General features: G+C 35.6%; 1 protein-coding gene across 2 annotated transcripts in view; it reads right to left on the bottom strand.

Moving 5' to 3' along the window:
• The window catches only part of LOC144433587 (uncharacterized), a 51,420-nt gene extending 29,671 nt beyond the window's left edge, over positions 1-21,749 (bottom strand). For both annotated transcript variants that reach the window (XM_078121909.1, XM_078121910.1), the window contains exons 1-2: positions 21,607-21,749; positions 12,976-13,244 (exon numbers count right to left, since the gene is read on the bottom strand). In XM_078121909.1, coding sequence (XP_077978035.1) covers positions 12,976-13,244; positions 21,607-21,703 — 366 coding nt within the window. In that variant the 5' untranslated portion in view covers positions 21,704-21,749. The remainder of the gene's footprint in view (positions 1-12,975; positions 13,245-21,606) is intronic.
• Between the last annotated feature and the right edge of the window lie 228 nt (positions 21,750-21,977).

Genomic DNA, 21,977 nt, shown 5'->3' with positions numbered 1-21,977 from the left:
TAGAAAGAGTATTATAGTTTTTATTGACGACTGACTCTGCCAAAAATCGTTCCATACACTTCAGTTCAGGCATGCACGACTTCTCACTTGATCGTGAGGTGCGTATACTGAAATGAACCATTCTGTAGGAGGGTGCAAAATTTGGATTTGAAGTTTACAACCCTGTTTCGAACAAACACTTGTCATTTGGGCACACAATGCGTAGAATTATGACTATAGCACATATTACATTGCTTGTTTGATGTCAACAGTGTCTTTTGAAAAGTGGCAGTTTACTTAAAGTCTCGTGGACTGATTTCCAATATGGCGTCGGCCATAATGCTCATTAACATATTCATTTTTTCTAAATACTTTGTACTAAATGCAAGCTCCTCGGACCGGCGCCCAGCACTAGAATGTATTTCATGTACCCAGAGAATGTAAAAATAGCGCCAATGGCATTGTAGCACAACTGTATTTTTTTTTTAAATGCTTACAAACACTTGATAGGTGTTCATTTGCTGAATGACTATCCTGTTGCCTATCCAACCCCTGTCATTATCTTTGCAATATACACTGTTGCTATGAAAATAGTCTTGTTGCTTAACATATTTGCATACATTTTTTGTTTTCTTTGCAATATACGTGATCATTTAGCAGTTGCTATAGGCGTGGTCTTGTTGATTTTTTAAAGGATGTATTCATTTGTCTATGAATCCCTGATGTTATCTTTGCAATATAGGTGATCATTTGACTGTTGCTATGGGTGTGGTCTTGTTGCTAAGCATATTTGCATACACTTTTTGAATGTTTGTTCACTTGTCTAAGTACTCGTGTTGCTATTACCGTCTGGCTGTTGCTTTGGGTGTGTTCATGGTTGCTCGGGAAATTTGCATACAATTTTTGAAGTTTACTCACTTGCCTACCAGATGGTGATGTTATATGAGCATATACTGTTGTTTGGTTGTTGCTAAGGGTGTGGTCATGGTTGCTAGGGCCAATTTCTTAATCTACCGGTAAATACTCTGAAAATGTTCCCACCAAATTTCAGACTGATCTGCCCAGTAGTTTTTGAGATTAAAGTTTTTTTTACTTAAAATCACACTTTTTGACCCAAAAAAGACTCTTTGTAGCATATGAATGAACTTAATGTTTTAATCATAGACACTCTCTATAATTTAATTAAGCAGTGCTAATTGTAAAAGTAGTATTTCCAAGAAACCTCAAATAGAGGGTAATCTTCATGCCATTGACATTGACATGTGAAGTAGCCCATAAGATTTAATGGTTTTATGGCATCAATACACAAGAAGTTGAAGAACCTTTCATTTGTGGGCCGAGTCAAAGCCCTGTTTCACACCACAAATCACAATCAGCATACTGCTGAAGGGATCATCATGTAGTTACATGTAATATCACTTGATCCGTGCATCACCAGAAACACCCCTGTGGAATTTCAGCCAAATCAACAAAGTACTTTTGGAATTATAGACTTTTGACTTTTTAGCCCTAATTCACATATTTCTTATGGCATTATCATGGCATGAACAAATCTTACTTTACATCCCTTGAAGAATGTTCCCACCAAATTTCAGACCAATCTGCCCAGTCATTTTGGAGTTTAAGTCTTTTGACCAAACATCACATTTTTTTACCCATAACACACATCTATGAAGCGATCATTCCATTTGAACAATTTTTTATTAGAACACCATAACAGTGTTCTCCCTGAACAAGGTAACAGGGGCGCCGCGCCCTCTTGTAAATTCTTGGCGCCCCCTTGTAAGTTTTGACAAAAAAAAATGAATTGAATATTTTTTCAACAAACGGGGCAAAACTATTTACTTCTCTCGCGGTTTCGCTACGATCTCATGGTCGCCATTTTGGAAAGTCAAATATCTCGGTAAAGAGGCTACTGTCACTGATGTCAAACTTCGTGCGAATCACATTCACGCATACTTTCATCAAACTTGTCATTCATTCTATAGCTTTCAAACAGTCAACATGTCTTTCCTCCGTCATTTAGCTCAATGAAGATCAGGAGGTACACGGAATATTTTACACGTCGGCCCTTTTCAGGGCGAACTTGAACTCAGATCGTGGGATTGTTTGCATGTAAACACACACTGTCTCGAGTTTACGGTACAAAAACAAAATGAAATGCGGAACTTTGAAAGGCTTGTGTTGTTCACCGACACTACTTAGATGATACTAAATAATATGTCACTAAAATGAACAAAATGGTACATTCTAGTTCCTTAACTATTTATTGAATTGTAATCGAAACGAAAATGGGCTAATATTTTCGTACCCATCGAACCACGATCGAACTTACGGAGATATCGGGTGAGATGCGATGGCCTCAACACAGATCAACACGTGGTGTCAATGTGGGCGATTCCATTGTTCATGGATAGGTGGGCCGTGACAAAAGTCTCGGAACGGTCTGTTTTTACGTGTACACTAAATGTACTACAAAATCTATGGTTTTCAGAGTCGCTGTGTCTATGAATTGCTTCTCTTAATATAAAAACATGCAAGTAAGATTTTCCATGGCTTTGTCAGTATTGAAGTTGAACGCTAAGTTCCCCTCTGTCCCTTCCCTTTAGTTTAATAGTTCAGACGTTGCATGTGTCGTCATAGTACAATCTTTGACCTTTTCAAAATCTTAGTGAGTCGTCGTAGCAGAAAGTTTTGTCGGATACCTGTCCCACTTGAAAACTATGTATTCTGATTCGTTTTATTTCATTTTCTTTTGATTGACTTCATTACCACCCATAGTGATCGACACGAAGCGGTTTCGCCTTCTTTCAAAAAAGACCTGTGCTAACTGAAACTGCCATGCCGTATTGTCACCGACTATTTTTGTTTTCGTAAAAAAGACTGAACATGCTGAAGAGAACTATATCATGGCTAGGCATGTCTTACAGTGTGAGTTTTTTTTTTGACGTGGGAGCGTGACGTATTGAGTGTCCATTTGAACATGTGCAGCTGTGTTTGGCATGTACTATTAATTTTCCAGTTAGACACAACAATGGCAACAAAAATTGCAACATTAGTGTTGCGTCTTTTTTACATTGACTGTAACAGGGCCAGGGTAGAAGTTCGTTAGTGGTCTATAATAATATTATGTATCAAAATAAAAACAATCGACTCTCACTCAGTATAGTACGATCGTCAGTCGAGGGGTATGGCAAATGTAACAAAATTCGTTGCGTATAGGATACGGATCGTTCGATCAAATATGCATAAAATTAATTTCCATTGCGTACGGTACAATACGCATGGTTTTGCGTCACCGCAAATACTGGTCCGTCATTCTGAGCAGTTCTCAAGTCCGGGAATTAAATGATAAATTTAATGAGAAGTCAACTAGAAAACAGTACATTTAGACGAATTGAATCACTATGGGAATATCAATAGATGGACCAAATCTGACACTGTTTACTTTGAACAAGCAGTCACCAATGGGGAAATTACAAAGACAGGAGAATTCTCACAGAAGTGAGACAAGTTACTCAGCTGTTATGCATAAAGGCAAAGTTATCTTCACCCTTATGTGTTTGACTTTTGTTTGTTTTGGATTGGTATGGTGATGATGCAATGAAGCTCTTGAAAATGGATTTTGTTTTGTAGTAAACACTACAACTGTCCTGAAACATCTTGAAATTTGCTGCAATTTTTTACAGAAAGTTGAAGATTTTGTTTTGTTACACTCTTTCAGCATTTGTGTTAAAAAAGCTATTTGAGTATTAACTATTTAGGACAAACTATTAAAAAACTATTTTTTTGACACAGGTAAATTTGGCTAAATTCTGTCACTATTTAAACATTAAGATATCAAAACTCACTTTGACACTTCAGTTGTGTTGAAATTCACATGATTAAAGTGGGTTAAAATGGCTAAATAAAGTGCCACCAAAAGCCACCATTTCAAGATGCAAATTGCAAAATCTCCTAGGCAGGAGGGGGGACACCCCCCTCCTGACCACCAACCCCCCCCCCCCCCCAGCGTGAGCAAAGCACACGCAGTGCTTTGCTCCGCTCAGCAACAATTCCCCCCTCTCTCCTGGGGAGAACACTGCCATAAGTAATGTCCCCACCAAATATCAAGCCAATCGGTCTAGCGGTTTTTGACTTTAAGTCATTTATACACACACACGCACACACACACGCGCCGGGCGATGCCTATAGCACTACTGAACCTCAGTTCAGTTGTGCTAAAAAATGTATTAAATGTATTAAATGGAAGCTCCTCGGACCGTCTCCCATGTATTAAATATATTATAAGTATTTCGTGCAACCTTTGAATGTAAAAATGCATTTAATATAAAATACTCACGTACTGGCCATAGCTCATCAAAGTTACAGATGGAAAAGGTTTGAAAGACTAATAAGCTTACAACACTAGCTTTTAAATATGAATTTTACTGTTTGTTTGTTGTAGCTACCGATTATTTTGCATGTTATGGCGCTGTGCTGGTGAAGTACCACTTGCTATACATACAGTGTACTAGTGAACTTTCATTTGTATGCATAGTGTATGGGCCATAGCTAAACATGGCATTGTACAAGTGAACTACAGGCAACATCACTGGATGTCAAATGTTCCCATTGTCACCAATGAAAGTGTGTCTTTGGTTGGTATCAGTGAGGTGTAATAAATTCTCCTATGTGTGTACATCAGTGCCACATATTGTTTTGTGAAAGGCTTGTATTTACCTGCTTTATGTTTGTTACATTTTTACCTCCTGTAAGGGTACGGGAGGTATTAAAATACAAATGTCTGTCTGTGTGTCTGTCTCTGTCTGTCTGTCTGTCTGTCTGTGTCATCATTTTCTAAAATTCGGCTGGCTCAATTCTAATGAAATTTGGAATATATAATCTTTAGGGTAATAGCTAGACCTGATTAGGTTTTCAGCAAGATCGGTTAATGTTTGATTAGAGAAATTTGCATTTCAATGAAATCAAATAATTAAGCAATATCTTAAGACTGCATACTTTAATTTCAATATAATTTAGTATATTCGTTATAACAACATACATCTGTTCTAGAAAATTTGATGATGTACCTTACAGCGTTAATGAATAATTTGCATAATTAATTATTTTTGGTAATTAGTCTATATCTTAAGAACGCATACTTCATATTCAACATAATTTAGTACATATGTTAACCATAAGAAAACACATATGTCCTATCAAGTTAGTTGATGTACCTTACAGTGTTAATGAATAATTTGCATAATTAATGATTTTCGGTAATTAGGCTATATTATAAGAATACATACTTCAATTTCAATATAATTCAGTACACATGTTAACCATAACAATCGCATATGTCCTGTAAAGCTTGTTGATGTACCTTTCAGTGTTAATGAATAATTTGCATAATTAATTATTTTGGTAATTAGGCTATATCTTACAACTGCATACTTCAATTTCAATACAATTCAGTACATACATTAACTATAACAAATTGTGTATGTCCTATAAAGTTAGTTGATGTACCTTACAGTGTTAATGAATAATTTGCATAATTAATGATTTTCGGTAATTAGGCTATATCTTAAGACTATGTATACCTCAATTTCAATACAAATTAGTACATAATGTTAACCACAACAAAGCAGGTACGCCCTATAAAATTTGGTGCTATAGTGTACAGTTTTAATGAAAAACTTGCATAATTAATGATTTTAGGTAACTACGCTGTATCTTAAAATGCAAGCTTCAAATTTCGTATAATATGATACATATATCAACCATAATAATAGGCACCTGTCCTATGAAGTTTATTGCTACAACTTTTACCTTTTAATGAGTATTTTGAATAATGAACGATATTCAGTAATTAAGCAGTATCATGCACTCTTCAAATTCTGTCTAATTTGGCACATACATTAACTTAAGAAAGCACGCTTGTCAAAAAACAAAGCCTGTTACCATAGTTTTTTATTTTAATGAGTTATTTGCATAATTAGTGATTCCTGTACGGGAGGCATTCAGTTTAAATCTGGTTTACATTTATTTCGGGGGGTTTTCAATCAATTCACAAAAACAATTTCTCAATCACAGAATAGATACAGACTCCTGTGATTTTACAAAGTGTAATGGAGAGGGATTGTATTCCTAAAGTAGTATCCTAGCAAATGTGACACCAATCTGAAAGTAGTATCCCAGCAAATGTGACATGAATCTTAAAGTACTATCCTAGCAAATGTGACATCAACCTTAAAGTAGTATCCCAGCAAATGTGACATGAATCTTAAAGTAGTATCCCAGCAAATGTGACATCAATCTTAAAGTAGTATCCCAGCAAATGTGACATCAACCTTAAAGTAGTATCCTAGCAAATGTGACATGAATCTTAAAGTAGTATCCCAGCAAATGTGACATGAATCTTAAAGTAGTATCCTAGCAAATGTGACATCAATCTTAAAGTAGTATCCCAGCAAATGTGACATCAATCTTAAAGTAGTATCCTAGCAAATGTGACATGAATCTTAAAGTAGTATCCAAGCAAATGTGACATCAATCTTAAAGTAGTATCCCAGCAAATGTGACATCAATCTTAAAGTAGTATCCTAGCAAATGTGACATGAATCTTAAAGTAGTATCCTAGCAAATGTGACATCAATCTTAAAGTAGTATCCTAGCAAATGTGACATCAATCTTAAAGTAGTATCCCAGCAAATGTGACATCAACCTTAAAGTAGTATCCCAGCAAATGTGACATCAATCTTAAAGTAGTATCCTAGCAAATGTGACATGAATCTTAAAGTAGTATCCTAGCAAATGTGACATCAATCTTAAAGTAGTATCCCAGCAAATGTGACATCAATCTTAAAGTAGTATCCCAGCAAATGTGACATCAATCTTAAAGTAGTATCCCAGCAAATGTGACATGAATCTTAAAGTAGTATCCTAGCAAATGTGACATCAATCTTAAAGTAGTATCCTAGCAAATGTGACATGAATCTTAAAGTAGTATCCTAGTAAATGTGTCATGAATCTTAAACAGCTATAAGCTAAATTTATGCTCTTCTTTACTCATTGCAAGAAATAAAACTACATTCTAGTATAATGTTATTGTTGATGCATGTCTTGTACAGCATCGCGATTGGCTTCTGGCACCGTTAGAACAGTTGATTGCATAGTAGGTATTTCCCTCAACATTTTTTGATACGTACAATAAATCATGTCATTGAATCCTTTCTTTAAAGTAGTATCCTAGCAAATGTGACACCAATCTTAAAGTAGTATCCCAGCAAATGTGACATCAACCTTAAAGTAGTATCCCAGCAAATGTGACATCAACCTTAAAGTAGTATCCCAGCAAATGTGATATCAATCTTAAAGTAGTATCCCAGCAAATGTGACATGAATCTTAAAGTAGTATCCTAGCAAATGTGACATGAATCTTAAAGTAGTATCCTAGCAAATGTGACATGAATCTTAAAGTACTATCCCAGCAAATGTGACACCAATCTTAAAGTAATATCCCAGCAAATGTGACATCAACCTTAAAGTAGTATCCCAGCAAATGTGATATCAATCTTAAAGTAGTATCCCAGCAAATGTGACATCAACCTTAAAGTAGTATCCCAGCAAATGTGACATCAACCTTAAAGTAGTATCCCAGCAAATGTGATATCAATCTTAAAGTAGTATCCCAGCAAATGTGACATGAATCTTAAAGTAGTATCCTAGCAAATTTGACATCAACCTTAAAGTACTATCCTAGCAAATGTGACATGAATCTTAAAGTACTATCCCAGCAAATGTGACACCAATCTTAAAGTAATATCCCAGCAAATGTGACATCAACCTTAAAGTAGTATCCCAGCAAATGTGATATCAATCTTAAAGTAGTATCCCAGCAAATGTGACATCAACCTTAAAGTAGTATCCCAGCAAATGTGATATCAATCTTAAAGTAGTATCCTAGCAAATGTGACATGAATCTTAAAGTAGTATCCTAGCAAATGTGACATCAATCTTAAAGTAGTATCCTAGCAAATGTGACATGAATCTTAAAGTAGTATCCTAGCAAATGTGACATCAATCTTAAAGTAGTATCCTAGCAAATTTGACATCAACCTTAAAGTAGTATCCCAGCAAATGTGACATGAATCTTAAAGTAGTATCCTAGCAAATGTGACATCAATCTTAAAGTAGTATCCTAGCAAATGTGACATCAATCTTAAAGTAGTATCCCAGCAAATGTGATATGAATCTTAAAGTAGTATCCCAGCAAATGTGACACCAATCTTAAAGTAGTATCCCAGCAAATTTGACATCAACCTTAAAGTAGTATCCCAGCAAATGTGACATGAATCTTAAAGTAGTATCCTAGCAAATGTGACATGAATCTTAAAGTAGTATCCTAGCAAATGTGACATGAATCTTAAAGTAGTATCCTAGCAAATGTGACATCAATCTTAAAGTAGTATCCCAGCAAATGTGACATCAATCTTAAAGTAGTATCCTAGCAAATGTGACATGAATCTTAAAGTAGTATCCTAGCAAATGTGACATCAATCTTAAAGTAGTATCCCAGCAAATGTGACACCAATCTTAAAGTAGTATCCCAGCAAATGTGACACCAATCTTAAAGTAGTATCCCAGCAAATGTGACATCAATCTTAAAGTAGTATCCTAGCAAATGTGACACCAATCTTAAAGTAGTATCCCAGCAAATGTGACATCAATCTTAAAGTAGTATCCCAGCAAATGTGACACCAATCTTAAAGTAGTATCCCAGCAAATGTGACATCAACCTTAAAGTAGTATCCCAGCAAATGTGACATGAATCTTAAAGTAGTATCCTAGCAAATGTGACATCAATCTTAAAGTAGTATCCTAGCAAATGTGACATGAATCTTAAAGTAGTATCCTAGCAAATGTGACATGAATCTTAAAGTAGTATCCTAGCAAATGTGACATCAATCTTAAAGTAGTATCCCAGCAAATGTGACACCAATCTTAAAGTAGTATCCCAGCAAATGTGACACCAATCTTAAAGTAGTATCCCAGCAAATGTGACATCAATCTTAAAGTAGTATCCTAGCAAATGTGACATAAATCTTAAAGTAGTATCCCAGCAAATGTGACACCAATCTTAAAGTAGTATCCTAGCAAATGTGACATCAATCTTAAAGTAGTATCCCAGCAAATGTGACACCAATCTTAAAGTAGTATCCCAGCAAATGTGACATCAATCTTAAAGTAGTATCCCAGCAAATGTGACATGAATCTTAAAGTAGTATCCTAGCAAATGTAACATGAATCTTAAAGTAGTATCCCAGCAAATGTGACACCAATCTTAAAGTAGTATCCTAGCAAATGTGACATGAATCTTAAAGTAGTATCCTAGTAAATGTGTCATGAATCTTAAACAGCTATAAGCTAAATTTATGCTCTTCTTTACTCATTGCAAGAAATAAAACTACATTCTAGTATAATGTTATTGTTGATGCATGTCTTGTACAGCATCGCGATTGGCTTCTGGCACCGTTAGAACAGTTGATTGCATAGTAGGTATTTCCCTCAACATTTTTTGATACGTACAATAAATCATGTCATTGAATCCTTTCTTTAAAGTAGTATCCTAGCAAATGTGACACCAATCTTAAAGTAGTATCCCAGCAAATGTGACATCAACCTTAAAGTAGTATCCCAGCAAATGTGACATCAACCTTAAAGTAGTATCCCAGCAAATGTGATATCAATCTTAAAGTAGTATCCCAGCAAATGTGACATGAATCTTAAAGTAGTATCCTAGCAAATGTGACATGAATCTTAAAGTAGTATCCTAGCAAATGTGACATGAATCTTAAAGTACTATCCCAGCAAATGTGACACCAATCTTAAAGTAATATCCCAGCAAATGTGACATCAACCTTAAAGTAGTATCCCAGCAAATGTGATATCAATCTTAAAGTAGTATCCCAGCAAATGTGACATCAACCTTAAAGTAGTATCCCAGCAAATGTGACATCAACCTTAAAGTAGTATCCCAGCAAATGTGATATCAATCTTAAAGTAGTATCCCAGCAAATGTGACATGAATCTTAAAGTAGTATCCTAGCAAATTTGACATCAACCTTAAAGTACTATCCTAGCAAATGTGACATGAATCTTAAAGTACTATCCCAGCAAATGTGACACCAATCTTAAAGTAATATCCCAGCAAATGTGACATCAACCTTAAAGTAGTATCCCAGCAAATGTGATATCAATCTTAAAGTAGTATCCCAGCAAATGTGACATCAACCTTAAAGTAGTATCCCAGCAAATGTGATATCAATCTTAAAGTAGTATCCTAGCAAATGTGACATGAATCTTAAAGTAGTATCCTAGCAAATGTGACATCAATCTTAAAGTAGTATCCTAGCAAATGTGACATGAATCTTAAAGTAGTATCCTAGCAAATGTGACATCAATCTTAAAGTAGTATCCTAGCAAATTTGACATCAACCTTAAAGTAGTATCCCAGCAAATGTGACATGAATCTTAAAGTAGTATCCTAGCAAATGTGACATCAATCTTAAAGTAGTATCCTAGCAAATGTGACATCAATCTTAAAGTAGTATCCCAGCAAATGTGATATGAATCTTAAAGTAGTATCCCAGCAAATGTGACACCAATCTTAAAGTAGTATCCCAGCAAATGTGACATCAACCTTAAAGTAGTATCCCAGCAAATGTGACATGAATCTTAAAGTAGTATCCTAGCAAATGTGACATGAATCTTAAAGTAGTATCCTAGCAAATGTGACATGAATCTTAAAGTAGTATCCTAGCAAATGTGACATCAATCTTAAAGTAGTATCCCAGCAAATGTGACATCAATCTTAAAGTAGTATCCTAGCAAATGTGACATGAATCTTAAAGTAGTATCCTAGCAAATGTGACATCAATCTTAAAGTAGTATCCCAGCAAATGTGACACCAATCTTAAAGTAGTATCCCAGCAAATGTGACACCAATCTTAAAGTAGTATCCCAGCAAATGTGACATCAATCTTAAAGTAGTATCCTAGCAAATGTGACACCAATCTTAAAGTAGTATCCCAGCAAATGTGACATCAATCTTAAAGTAGTATCCCAGCAAATGTGACACCAATCTTAAAGTAGTATCCCAGCAAATGTGACATCAACCTTAAAGTAGTATCCCAGCAAATGTGACATGAATCTTAAAGTAGTATCCTAGCAAATGTGACATCAATCTTAAAGTAGTATCCTAGCAAATGTGACATCAATCTTAAAGTAGTATCCTAGCAAATGTGACATGAATCTTAAAGTAGTATCCTAGCAAATGTGACATCAATCTTAAAGTAGTATCCCAGCAAATGTGACACCAATCTTAAAGTAGTATCCCAGCAAATGTGACACCAATCTTAAAGTAGTATCCCAGCAAATGTGACACCAATCTTAAAGTAGTATCCTAGCAAATGTGACATCAATCTTAAAGTAGTATCCCAGCAAATGTGACACCAATCTTAAAGTAGTATCCCAGCAAATGTGACATCAATCTTAAAGTAGTATCCCAGCAAATGTGACATGAATCTTAAAGTAGTATCCTAGCAAATGTAACATGAATCTTAAAGTAGTATCCCAGCAAATGTGACACCAATCTTAAAGTAGTATCCTAGCAAATGTGACATCAATCTTAAAGTAGTATCCTAGCAAATATGACATCAATCTTAAAGTAGTATCCTAGCAAATGTGACATGAACCTTAAAGTAGTATCCTAGCAAATGTGTCATGAATCTTAAAGTAGTATCCTAGCAAATGTGACATGAATCTTAAAGTAGTATCCTAGCAAATGTGACATGAATCTTAAAGTAGTATCCCAGCAAATGTGACATGAACCTTAAAGTAGTATCCTAGCAAATGTGACATGAATCTTAAATTAGTATCCCAGCAAATGTGACATCAACCTTAAAGTAGTATCCCAGCAAATGTGATATCAATCTTAAAGTAGTATCCCAGCAAATGTGACATGAATCTTAAAGTAGTATCCCAGCAAATGTGACATCAATCTTAAAGTAGTATCCCAGCAAATGTGACATCAATCTTAAAGTAGTATCCTAGCAAATGTGACATGAATCTTAAAGTAGTATCCTAGCAAATGTGACATCAATCTTAAAGTAGTATCCCAGCAAATGTGACACCAATCTTAAAGTAGTATCCCAGCAAATGTGACATCAATCTTAAAGTAGTATCCCAGCAAATGTGACATCAATCTTAAAGTAGTATCCTAGCAAATGTGACATGAATCTTAAAGTAGTATCCTAGCAAATGTGACACCAATCTTAAAGTAGTATCCCAGCAAATGTGACATGAATCTTAAAGTAGTATCCCAGCAAATGTGACATGAACCTTAAAGTAGTATCCTTGCAAATGTGTCATGAATCTACTACTTTTAATACCAGGTTTAAATTTGCGTTGTCAATTGCAAGTGATGCTTAAATATGTTTCATTAAGTACAATACTGTGAGTACCTTTTAAATATACAATAGAAAGTATGCTAAAATATGTAAATTCAGCTTGTGCCACTTTAATATGAACACACACATCCACAGACAGACAGACAGACAGACAGACAGACAGACAGACAGACAGACAGACACATCCAGAGACAGAAAGACAGACACATCCAGAGACAGACAGACAGACACATCCACAGACAGAAAGACAGACAGATCCTCAGACAAAGACATATCCAGAGACAGAAAGACAGACAGACAGACAGACAGACAGACAGACAGACACAGACACAGGCACAGACAGACAGACACAGACAGACACAGACACAGACACAGACACAGACAGACAGAAACACACACATACACACACACACACACACACACACACACACACACACACACACACACACACACACAGATTGATTAAGTTATGCCTATATATAGTGTTATGTGCTTTCTCTGGTAGTGTTCAGTTGTGTTAGGCATTGTGAATGTTTTGTACCTTCCACCATTTTGGAGCATGTTGAATACAACTTAAAGCATCATCAACAGCAGGTTGATAGTCACACAATTTGTAGTATGCATGGGCACGATTACTCAGAATTGTTGCCATTTCTCTTTCATTTCCAGGAAGTTGTTCAGCAAACGTGAGTGCTATGCTATACTGTTTGATAGCTTCACTAATATGTCCCTCTTTCAATTTTGAGTTACCAAGTTGTTTGAAGACAGATTGTTGTTGTTGACACTGATGTAAATGAATCCTAATGTCCCCTGGAAAGTAAAAAAAAAGGAAACAATGTCATTCAAACTGTTTAGCAAACAATTGACCTATCGGTCAGAATAGCTCCTCTTTGTTCTTTTTTTTTGTAACATGTAGAAATAGTTCTGTTCAGCTCTTCCACTATGCAGATTTGTTTTTAGTGAAGTAATAAAGTGGTTAGTGGTTTCATATGGTGACTTACACACACTATAGAATACATTTCAAACAGAAATTGGTAAAATATTGTACTTTTATACTATAGTCACCATTTTGCAAAAATTATATTTTTACTCCTAATTTGCATATTAATGACACAATAAACTTGTCTTAAGCAAACTTTATCTGCTCACCCCAAGACACCTACACTAGAAATTCAACTCAATTGGCCCAGTAGTTTTGTAAAAGATTTTTGAAGCATTTTTACCCAAAATTCTATGTTTACACCTAATTTGCATAACAATGACCTAATCAATTTGTCTTGAACAAACTTATATCTGCTCATCCAATGACACCTACACACCAAATTTCAGGTCAAATGGTCCATGCAGTTTTGACAGATGGACAACAGAGAATCAACCCAAAAATGGAACACGGTGAATAAAGAATATAGCAAGACATCGTCAAAGATATTAATATTCAAGATTCAAAGACTGATAAATTTATTCGAATACCCAACAAAAAATCAATTTTACATCAGTTAAAACTTGAAAGCTCATGTATACCTATGTATATAATGTAGTATTTAACATCACATACAACATTAAAGATGTCATGTGAACATGTTATTTGATGACATATTTGACACTGGGTTGGCAATTTTTTAGATGTAATTGTCACTGGGGGTGTGTCATAAAGAGAGGACAAATGGAGCTGTCAGACTCTAAGAACTGCCAGAACTGAGATTCATCGGACTTCATTCTCATAGCGAATACTTTCAGAGTGACTACGATACAAAATCGAAAGCCAGAAAGATAACATTAAACTACAGTATAGAGTATAGAATGTCAACAGTCGACTTGACTTTTTCATAATTTATCTTCTTTAATAGTACTAATTTTTCTGCTTAAAATAAAACATGGTGTGCATTGCATTCCTCCTACTTTACTGCCCAGGAGATACAAGAAGTGTCTGGGAGCAAACCAGTGGCCAAGTGGCACTCAGAAAGTCAATACTTAGGTGCATTGGGCCACTGCAAATATACATTCACCAAAATTTAGTAGATTCATGCCCCCCATTGCTACTTTCCAGTCTTAGATATTCTAGATATGTTACAGACATTGCAGGCTACCGCATATATTTTACTGCCCAGTACACACATTGACTGCACGGGCCAAATTTAGACATCTAATCGATATTAAAAGTCAATTTCTTCTTTTATCATTTTTCAGGCTAAAAAGCTTTCAGACACCTGGACCTCAGTACATTCATTCTATCTGTGCCATCTTGTTTTCTGGAATGTGCCATTCTGTACAAGTGGTGCTGAATCCAGATTTGTGCTGAAGGCTGTAACCCTGTTCCGAACAGCCACTTGTCGTTGAGGGCGCACGATGCATAGAATTCTTTAGCATATTACATTGCTTGTTGTCTGCCGTCAATGGTATCTTTAGAAAAGAGGCCATTAACTTTAATAATGCACGCCTGTCCTTTGAAGCTTGTTGATATAGATTTTACTTTTAATGAGTAATTTGAATAATTAATGATTTTCAGCAATTAAGCTATATCTTCAAAAATTCACAGTTCAAATTCCATATAATTTGGCACATACATGTACATCAACTATAGAAATTAAAGCACATATATACATTAAAGTCTGTTTGCATATGTTTTTAGTTTTAATGAGTAATTTGCATAATTAATAACTTTCAGTAATTAGGTTTTATCTGAAAAATGCAAATGCAAATTAATTATTCAAGTAATTTGAATAATTAATACTGATCTTCATTAACTAAGCTATAACTTTGGAATGCACACTTCACATTCGATATACTTTGGTCCACAGGACTTGAAACTAACTGGACCAAAATACACACACATATAGAGTAAGTACAGTCCTACGCACCAATCCTATGTTAACAATGCAATCATGTTTTAAAGTAAGCATGGTCCTAAGTACCAATCCTATGATAACAATGCAATCATGTTTTAAAGTAAGCATGGTCCTAAGTACCGATCCTATGATAACAATGCAATCATGTTTTAAAGTAAGCATGGTCCTACGTACCAATCCTATGATAACAATGCAATCATGTTTTAAAGTAAGCACGGTCCTACCTACCAAACCCATGATAACAATGCAATCATGTTTTAAAGTAAGCATGGTCCTACCTACCAATCCTATGATAACAATGCAATCATATTTTAAAGTAAGCAAGGTCCTACCTACCAAACCCATGATAACCAATGCAATCATGTTTTAAAGTAAGCATGGTCCTACCTACCAATCCTATGATAACCAATGCAATCATGTTTTAAAGTAAGCATGGTCCTAAACACCAATCCTATGACAACCAATGCAATCATGTTTTAAAGTAAGCACGGTCCTAAACACCAATCCTATGACAACCAATGCAATCATGTTTTAAAGTAAGCATGCATGGTCCTACGTACCAGTGCACACTCAATTCTTGAGACGCATGATCAGGGGAGGCATGACAAGAATGTCATCACAAAAGGAAATAGTGGTATCAAGAAAAAGTTTGAAAACTGATGGAGATAGCAGTGCTCAAAATATGAACTGGGCATGGAAATACAACAATGAAAAGATTTTGTCAATTAGTAAAGCAGAGAAAATCTCTGAATACATTAAGAAAAGAAATATCAGCTGGGTTGAACATGTTGTGAGGTCTATACGCTGGCCTATGGAAACCTATAGGTACACAAATGTAAAACGTCCCATTTCTCTACAGATAGGATCCTATAGGCTGGCCAATAGACATGTCATGTTTGATTCAAGTCATTGTGACGCACCAACTATCAATAACAAGGCAATCAGCTGCCTACTTTACGCTGATGATATTGTCCTTCTGTCAAAATCGAAGCAAAGGTTACAACACTGCCTGACAAACTATCAAGGTACACTCAGAAATGGAAACTCAAAGTTAACACTATGAAAACAAAAATCATGATATTCAATAAAAGCAACAGACTGTTACAAAAAAGTGTTTTTTTCTTTGAGGGAGAAGAACTAGACATTGTAAAAAAATTCAACTACTTAGGTCTAATTATTTCTCCAAATGGAAAATCAAAAGAAGCAATGATGAATTTAAAAAACAAAGGGATCAAAGCATTATTTTCACTAAAGTCAAAGTTAGGCAATCTTAGAAATCTAAGTCCACAATTAATGCTAGATATATTTGATAAACTAATAAGACCAATAGTTGTATATGGGTGTGACATATGGAGTGATGAGTGCTGCAAAGATTCACCAATTGAAACTGTAAATGTTAACTTCTGTCGGTTTATACTAGGAGTATCAAAGAAAACCACTAAAATGGGGATTTATGGGGCACTTGGAAGATTTCCATTAGATATATTTGTGAAAAAACAAGCGATAAAATATCTCGTCCATGTAATGAATACAAAAAACAACATATTACGAGAAGCTTTCAGTTTCAACAAAGAAAAAAAGACAAACTGGTACAAATCCACAACTTTGTACCTACCTAATAGTGATATAAATCAATTACAAGTCAATGAAATCAGTAAAAACATAAAAACACAGCAAATGATCAACATTGAACATTAGCAACAAGCAAGCTTCATCTCACAGTGGAAAAACAGCTTAAATAACAGAGAGGAAAATGGAAATAATAACTGCAAACTCAGAACATACAAACTCATTAAATTAGATTTTAAGCTTGAACCTTATCTAGAAAAATTAAAGAACCCAGAATTGCAATCAATAATCTGTAAATTCAGACTAAGTGACCACAAACTTGAAATTGAAAAGGGTCGTCATCACATAATACCAGCTAAAAGCAGATTATGTAAAATATGCAACTCAACCCTTGTAGAGGATGAAAAACACTTTATATTACAGTGTCCCTTGTATAATTTACTCAGGCATGACCTCTTTAGTGAAGCTGCTAAACATATTAATAATTACAGAAACTTGACAGAAGAACAACAATTTAAAGAAATAATGAGCAACAAAAATCTAATTATCGCACTTGGAAAATATATCAAACTGAGTAATATAAAAAGGGAGCACCACCTACAAAATACTTATAATATATCATTTGAAATGTCTAATTACCCTTCATTATTATTTTTTCATTAATATTATGTTTCAACTCATTGAATAGTTATTGTTGTTGTTTGTTTTGTTTTGTAGTCTTTATTATGATGTGTAATGTTACTTTTGAAAAGCCTATAAGTGTTATTATTATGATTTTTTTTTTCCAATTTTATTTTATTTGTACCTTTAACAAATCCCCAGGGTTTTGTTACATGTAATCAATAAATAAATAAATAAATATAGGCTGCCTATAGGTTATTTCTGTAAGGGTATGGCTTCAAAATGGTGGTGCCAATGAGTCATGTGACTGACTTGAAATGGAATTGTTTAGAAGGTCCAGTTTCTGTCATGTGCACTAGCCACTTAACTTGATAGCTTATGCAGTTTTGCCTATACATTCGTGCCTATAGAGTTCTATAAATGATGTCAATTCATATCTCATTAATCTGAAAAAGTCATTGAAAATGGCACAGTCCCCGCTATGATTGGGTTTTAAGGAACTGGCAGTTTACGTTGTCATTTTCAAACCTGGTTAATGTTGTTTGGCCTCATATGGTTGTTTTTGATATCACTAATCTGTTCAAGCATGTCTGAGTTATGGCTTTGGACATGAAAACTGTGCCAACAAAATGGCTGCCAGGCAGCCATATCAGATTGTATCACAACGAAAATGGATATGCACATGTATGTCACAGAACACTGTGCTAATACCAACTTTGAATGAGATCTGTTCAAGCATGTCTGAGTTATGGCTTTGGACAGGGAAACTTCGCAAAGAAAATGGCTGCTAGGCGGCCATATTGGATCGTATCATAAAACAAATTGACTATATAAAACAAATATGTATACTATAGTATGTTGCCCCTGTACCAAGTTTGAAAAAAAATCGGTCCAGGCATCTCCAAGAAACAGCTGCGGGCGAACGGACGCACGGACACGCGGACAGACGGAACCCAATCCATAAGTCCCCGTCCAGACTTCGCCCCGCGAGGACTAATAAAATAGTATGACTTCATTTGACAAAATCAAATAGTCTGACATAGCATTATCACTCTCCATTGCAGCAACCTTTAGTTTTAGTGCAAAGTTCAATACTGTACTGACACTAGCATGCAAGTTATTGTAGAAATGAATCATAGAGAGGCTATAAAATTAATTATGCTATATAACGTGGCAAAATGTCAACTTAAATTTATTCACAACATACTCCAGCCAGTAGTTGCTCTGGATGTATATGCTACGAGGTTCAACATGTCTTCCTTCTCCGCTATGGTTCTTCCCTATTTTAAATAGCAAGATTTCATTCTCACAGATTTTCAGAATAAAAACCACCCATACCCTTGCTAATGAGTATATAAAATACGTACGTCTTGTTTAATTCTGTCTATTCTTGCCTTACGTTCGCTAGAGACGGAAAACAGTAAGTCATGCAAACAGAAGAGCTCAATATTGCAGTTTTGCGGCTTGAGTGAACGTTAAGACAAGAAACGACAAAATAGACAAGACGTAGGTTGCATTTAATGATCTAAACTTGTTTTTAGTCTTTTGTATTGTCATTAGCAAGGGTATGGGTTGGTTTTATTCCCAAAATCCGTGCAAATGAAATCTGTTTGCAGTCTCACTATATAAAGGGAAGACGATCGAACCAGCCCGGAGAGGGAAGACGTGTCAAACCTCGATAGCATATACATTCAGAGCTATAACTCCAGCCATGATATGAAATCGGCCAAAATCTGCAAGCCTAGCCAAGACATTATACATTTCCCACTGCGACAAGGTCTGAAAAGGTATTTTATAATGACTGACCCTGGCCTAGGTACATACTCTATTCCCGAATCCTAGAAGGCAAAAATATATTCTATAGCATGTATGTAAGGGTACCTAAAGTGGCAAAGTGGGACCGTAAAGTGGGACTCCAACTTTGTGCCAAACAGGCACAGTAGGACCGGTGCAACTTTACTAAACTGCAGTTAAGGCACCGATCATAAGAAGAGCATGCCATTGGGCGTTCATTGATAAAATTACCCTGTGCCGAGTTTAACTCGCAACAGTGCCAACTCGCCCGAGGTCAACTGCATTTAACCAACTGAACTAACGCTCGTGAATGTTTGTTATACGCACGAGTTATGACATCAACACATGAGGTGCGGTTGAACGCCCTCCGATTGTTCACGCATAATGGTAGATTTTGGCACGGTCACTATCTTAAAGTGACCACGGTCACTATCTTATAGTGACCGTGATTTTGGCAATTTTAATTGCCCGTATTCTCAATTTTAGGTTTATCAATCACTTCACGTTGTTTTTTATTGCCTATTTGTTCACAATTATGCCGAATTCAACAGCATTTGCGATTAGTGGTGCGACTTAGAATTGTTGAGACTTGGATCCGGGCGAGTTGGTACCGTACGAGTTACTATTGTTGCGAAGTGACTCTAAATAAATGACCCGTGCCCCAAACCAATTTTAAAGCTGTTGGAATGCGAGTGCGTTCACATTTTGTATGTATGAAACAATCTGTGTCGACTTTAGTCATCGATAAAGTATATGTGGTGCCAACTGACGATCCCCGTTGTCTACTGATAATGGGACGTTGAAAACGCATACGGTGGGTTTTGAACAAAAACCGTCGTATAACTATACGAGGCCGGGTTTGTGACGCCTGTTACGTTGAATCAAAAGATGCCTGTTGATGTCATTATCTCTTGATCAGTTAGGTGCGGAATTGTGTCTTTTCTCAAGGGTGGTTTCTAAAATCCATGTATTACCTATGGCAGCTAAACTAGCTAAAGACGATAAACACAGCTATATTCAGGTGAAAATATAACTTTTTAAATAATCACTACTACAGTACTACAGCTTTCCAAATAGCGATCTAATATTCTAAACTAGCCGAAGTTTATAAATTTAGACAATCTGTATGGTAGAACCAAGAAAATAATATCATTTTCCTAATGTTACGTCTTACTGAGATTTCCGGCTTAATATCGTTCTAAATTTATAAAATAGCTAGAGTTTAGAAAGTACTTGACAGAGTCCAAATTATCCACGGACGATATATCGGATAAAAACGATAATTAGCGCTTTATAAATATCGTTCTAAATTAATAGATTAGCTAGAGTTTAGAAAGTACTTGACGGAGTCCAAATTATCCACGGACGATATATCGGATAAAAACGATAATTAGCGCTTTATAAATATCGTTCTAAATTAATAGATTAGCTAGAGTTTAGAAAGTACTTGACAGAGTCCAAATTATCCAAGGACGATATATCGGATAAAAACGATAATTAGCGCTTTCTAAATATCGTTCTAAATTTACAAATTAGCTAGAGTTTAGAAAGTACTTGACGGAGTCCAAATAATCCACGGACGATATATCGGATAAAAACGATAATTAGCGCTTTCTAAATATCGCTCTAAATTTACAAATTAGCTAGAGTTTAGAAAGTACTTGACAGAGTCCAAATAATCCATGGACGATATATCGGATAAAAACGATAATTAGCCCTTTCTAAATATCGTTCAAAATTTACAAAATTTGTTAGAGTTTAGAAAGCCTTTGACAAAGTCCAAATTATCTTTCAATTGCAATGCATTCTGACGGAACAAGATTCCGGTCCAACTTTGCCGAAAATCGTGAAGTTGGACCGACCCCACTTCCGGTCCTACTTTACCTGTTTGGCACAAAGTTTGAGTCCCACTTTACGGTCACTTTGCCACTTTAGGTACCCTTACATACCTCTCTATAGTCATACAAACAGAAACATTACGAAGCCCAGAGACACAAGAAACAAGTAAAACCAACTAGCCAACAACAACAAAAATGACTGTACAACATAATGTAAAGTCATTTCATTGATAACTGTTAGCATACTCTGAGAATATTGCAACAATATGTTTTCACAACACTTGCGTTTCGATTACATTTTTAACAGAACGAGTAAATAAATAAGTTCTAACTTCTAATCTAATCGTACAGACCAATCTGTCAGAAGACACAAAACGTTCATACGTTCAACTGTCTAAATCACTGAGCTTGTTGTTTATGAACAGGAAGTATTTCATACTAACGGTACACAGAGCTTATAATTGTGTTGTGTTGTGTTCAACTTGAAATAAAATTGGCACTTACCTGCACCTGCCCCCAAATTTGTACCAGGCCCGAATGCCCACGGTGCACGCCATGGATTACCTTGGTGGCCAAAACCAGGGGATTGTCTTTGAGCCATTCTGTAAAGCACACACTGTGTGCAGTGGTGATTTGCACTTTCTGTATGTTTGCTACTATTATTACAAAAACAACTATGAAAACAGGACGAAATTAAAATTGAACAGCCTGGCGTGACTGCATAAAGCTAGAGTTCTGGGAATTCCCCATCATCATCAAAACGAGACAAGTAACTTTGACATATATGGATTATCTCATTTTCTTACAGGGGTGGAGAGTAAGGATTACTGTCAAACTTTGAGAGGCAGGGAAACAGCGTGAAACAGCCCTTCGTT

Source organism: Glandiceps talaboti, chromosome 4 (genome assembly GCF_964340395.1).
Source record: "Glandiceps talaboti chromosome 4, keGlaTala1.1, whole genome shotgun sequence".
Classification (NCBI taxonomy): domain Eukaryota; kingdom Metazoa; phylum Hemichordata; class Enteropneusta; family Spengelidae; genus Glandiceps; species Glandiceps talaboti.
The sequence above is the reverse complement of the archived record's forward strand: the minus strand, read 5'-3'. Positions and strand labels throughout refer to the sequence as shown.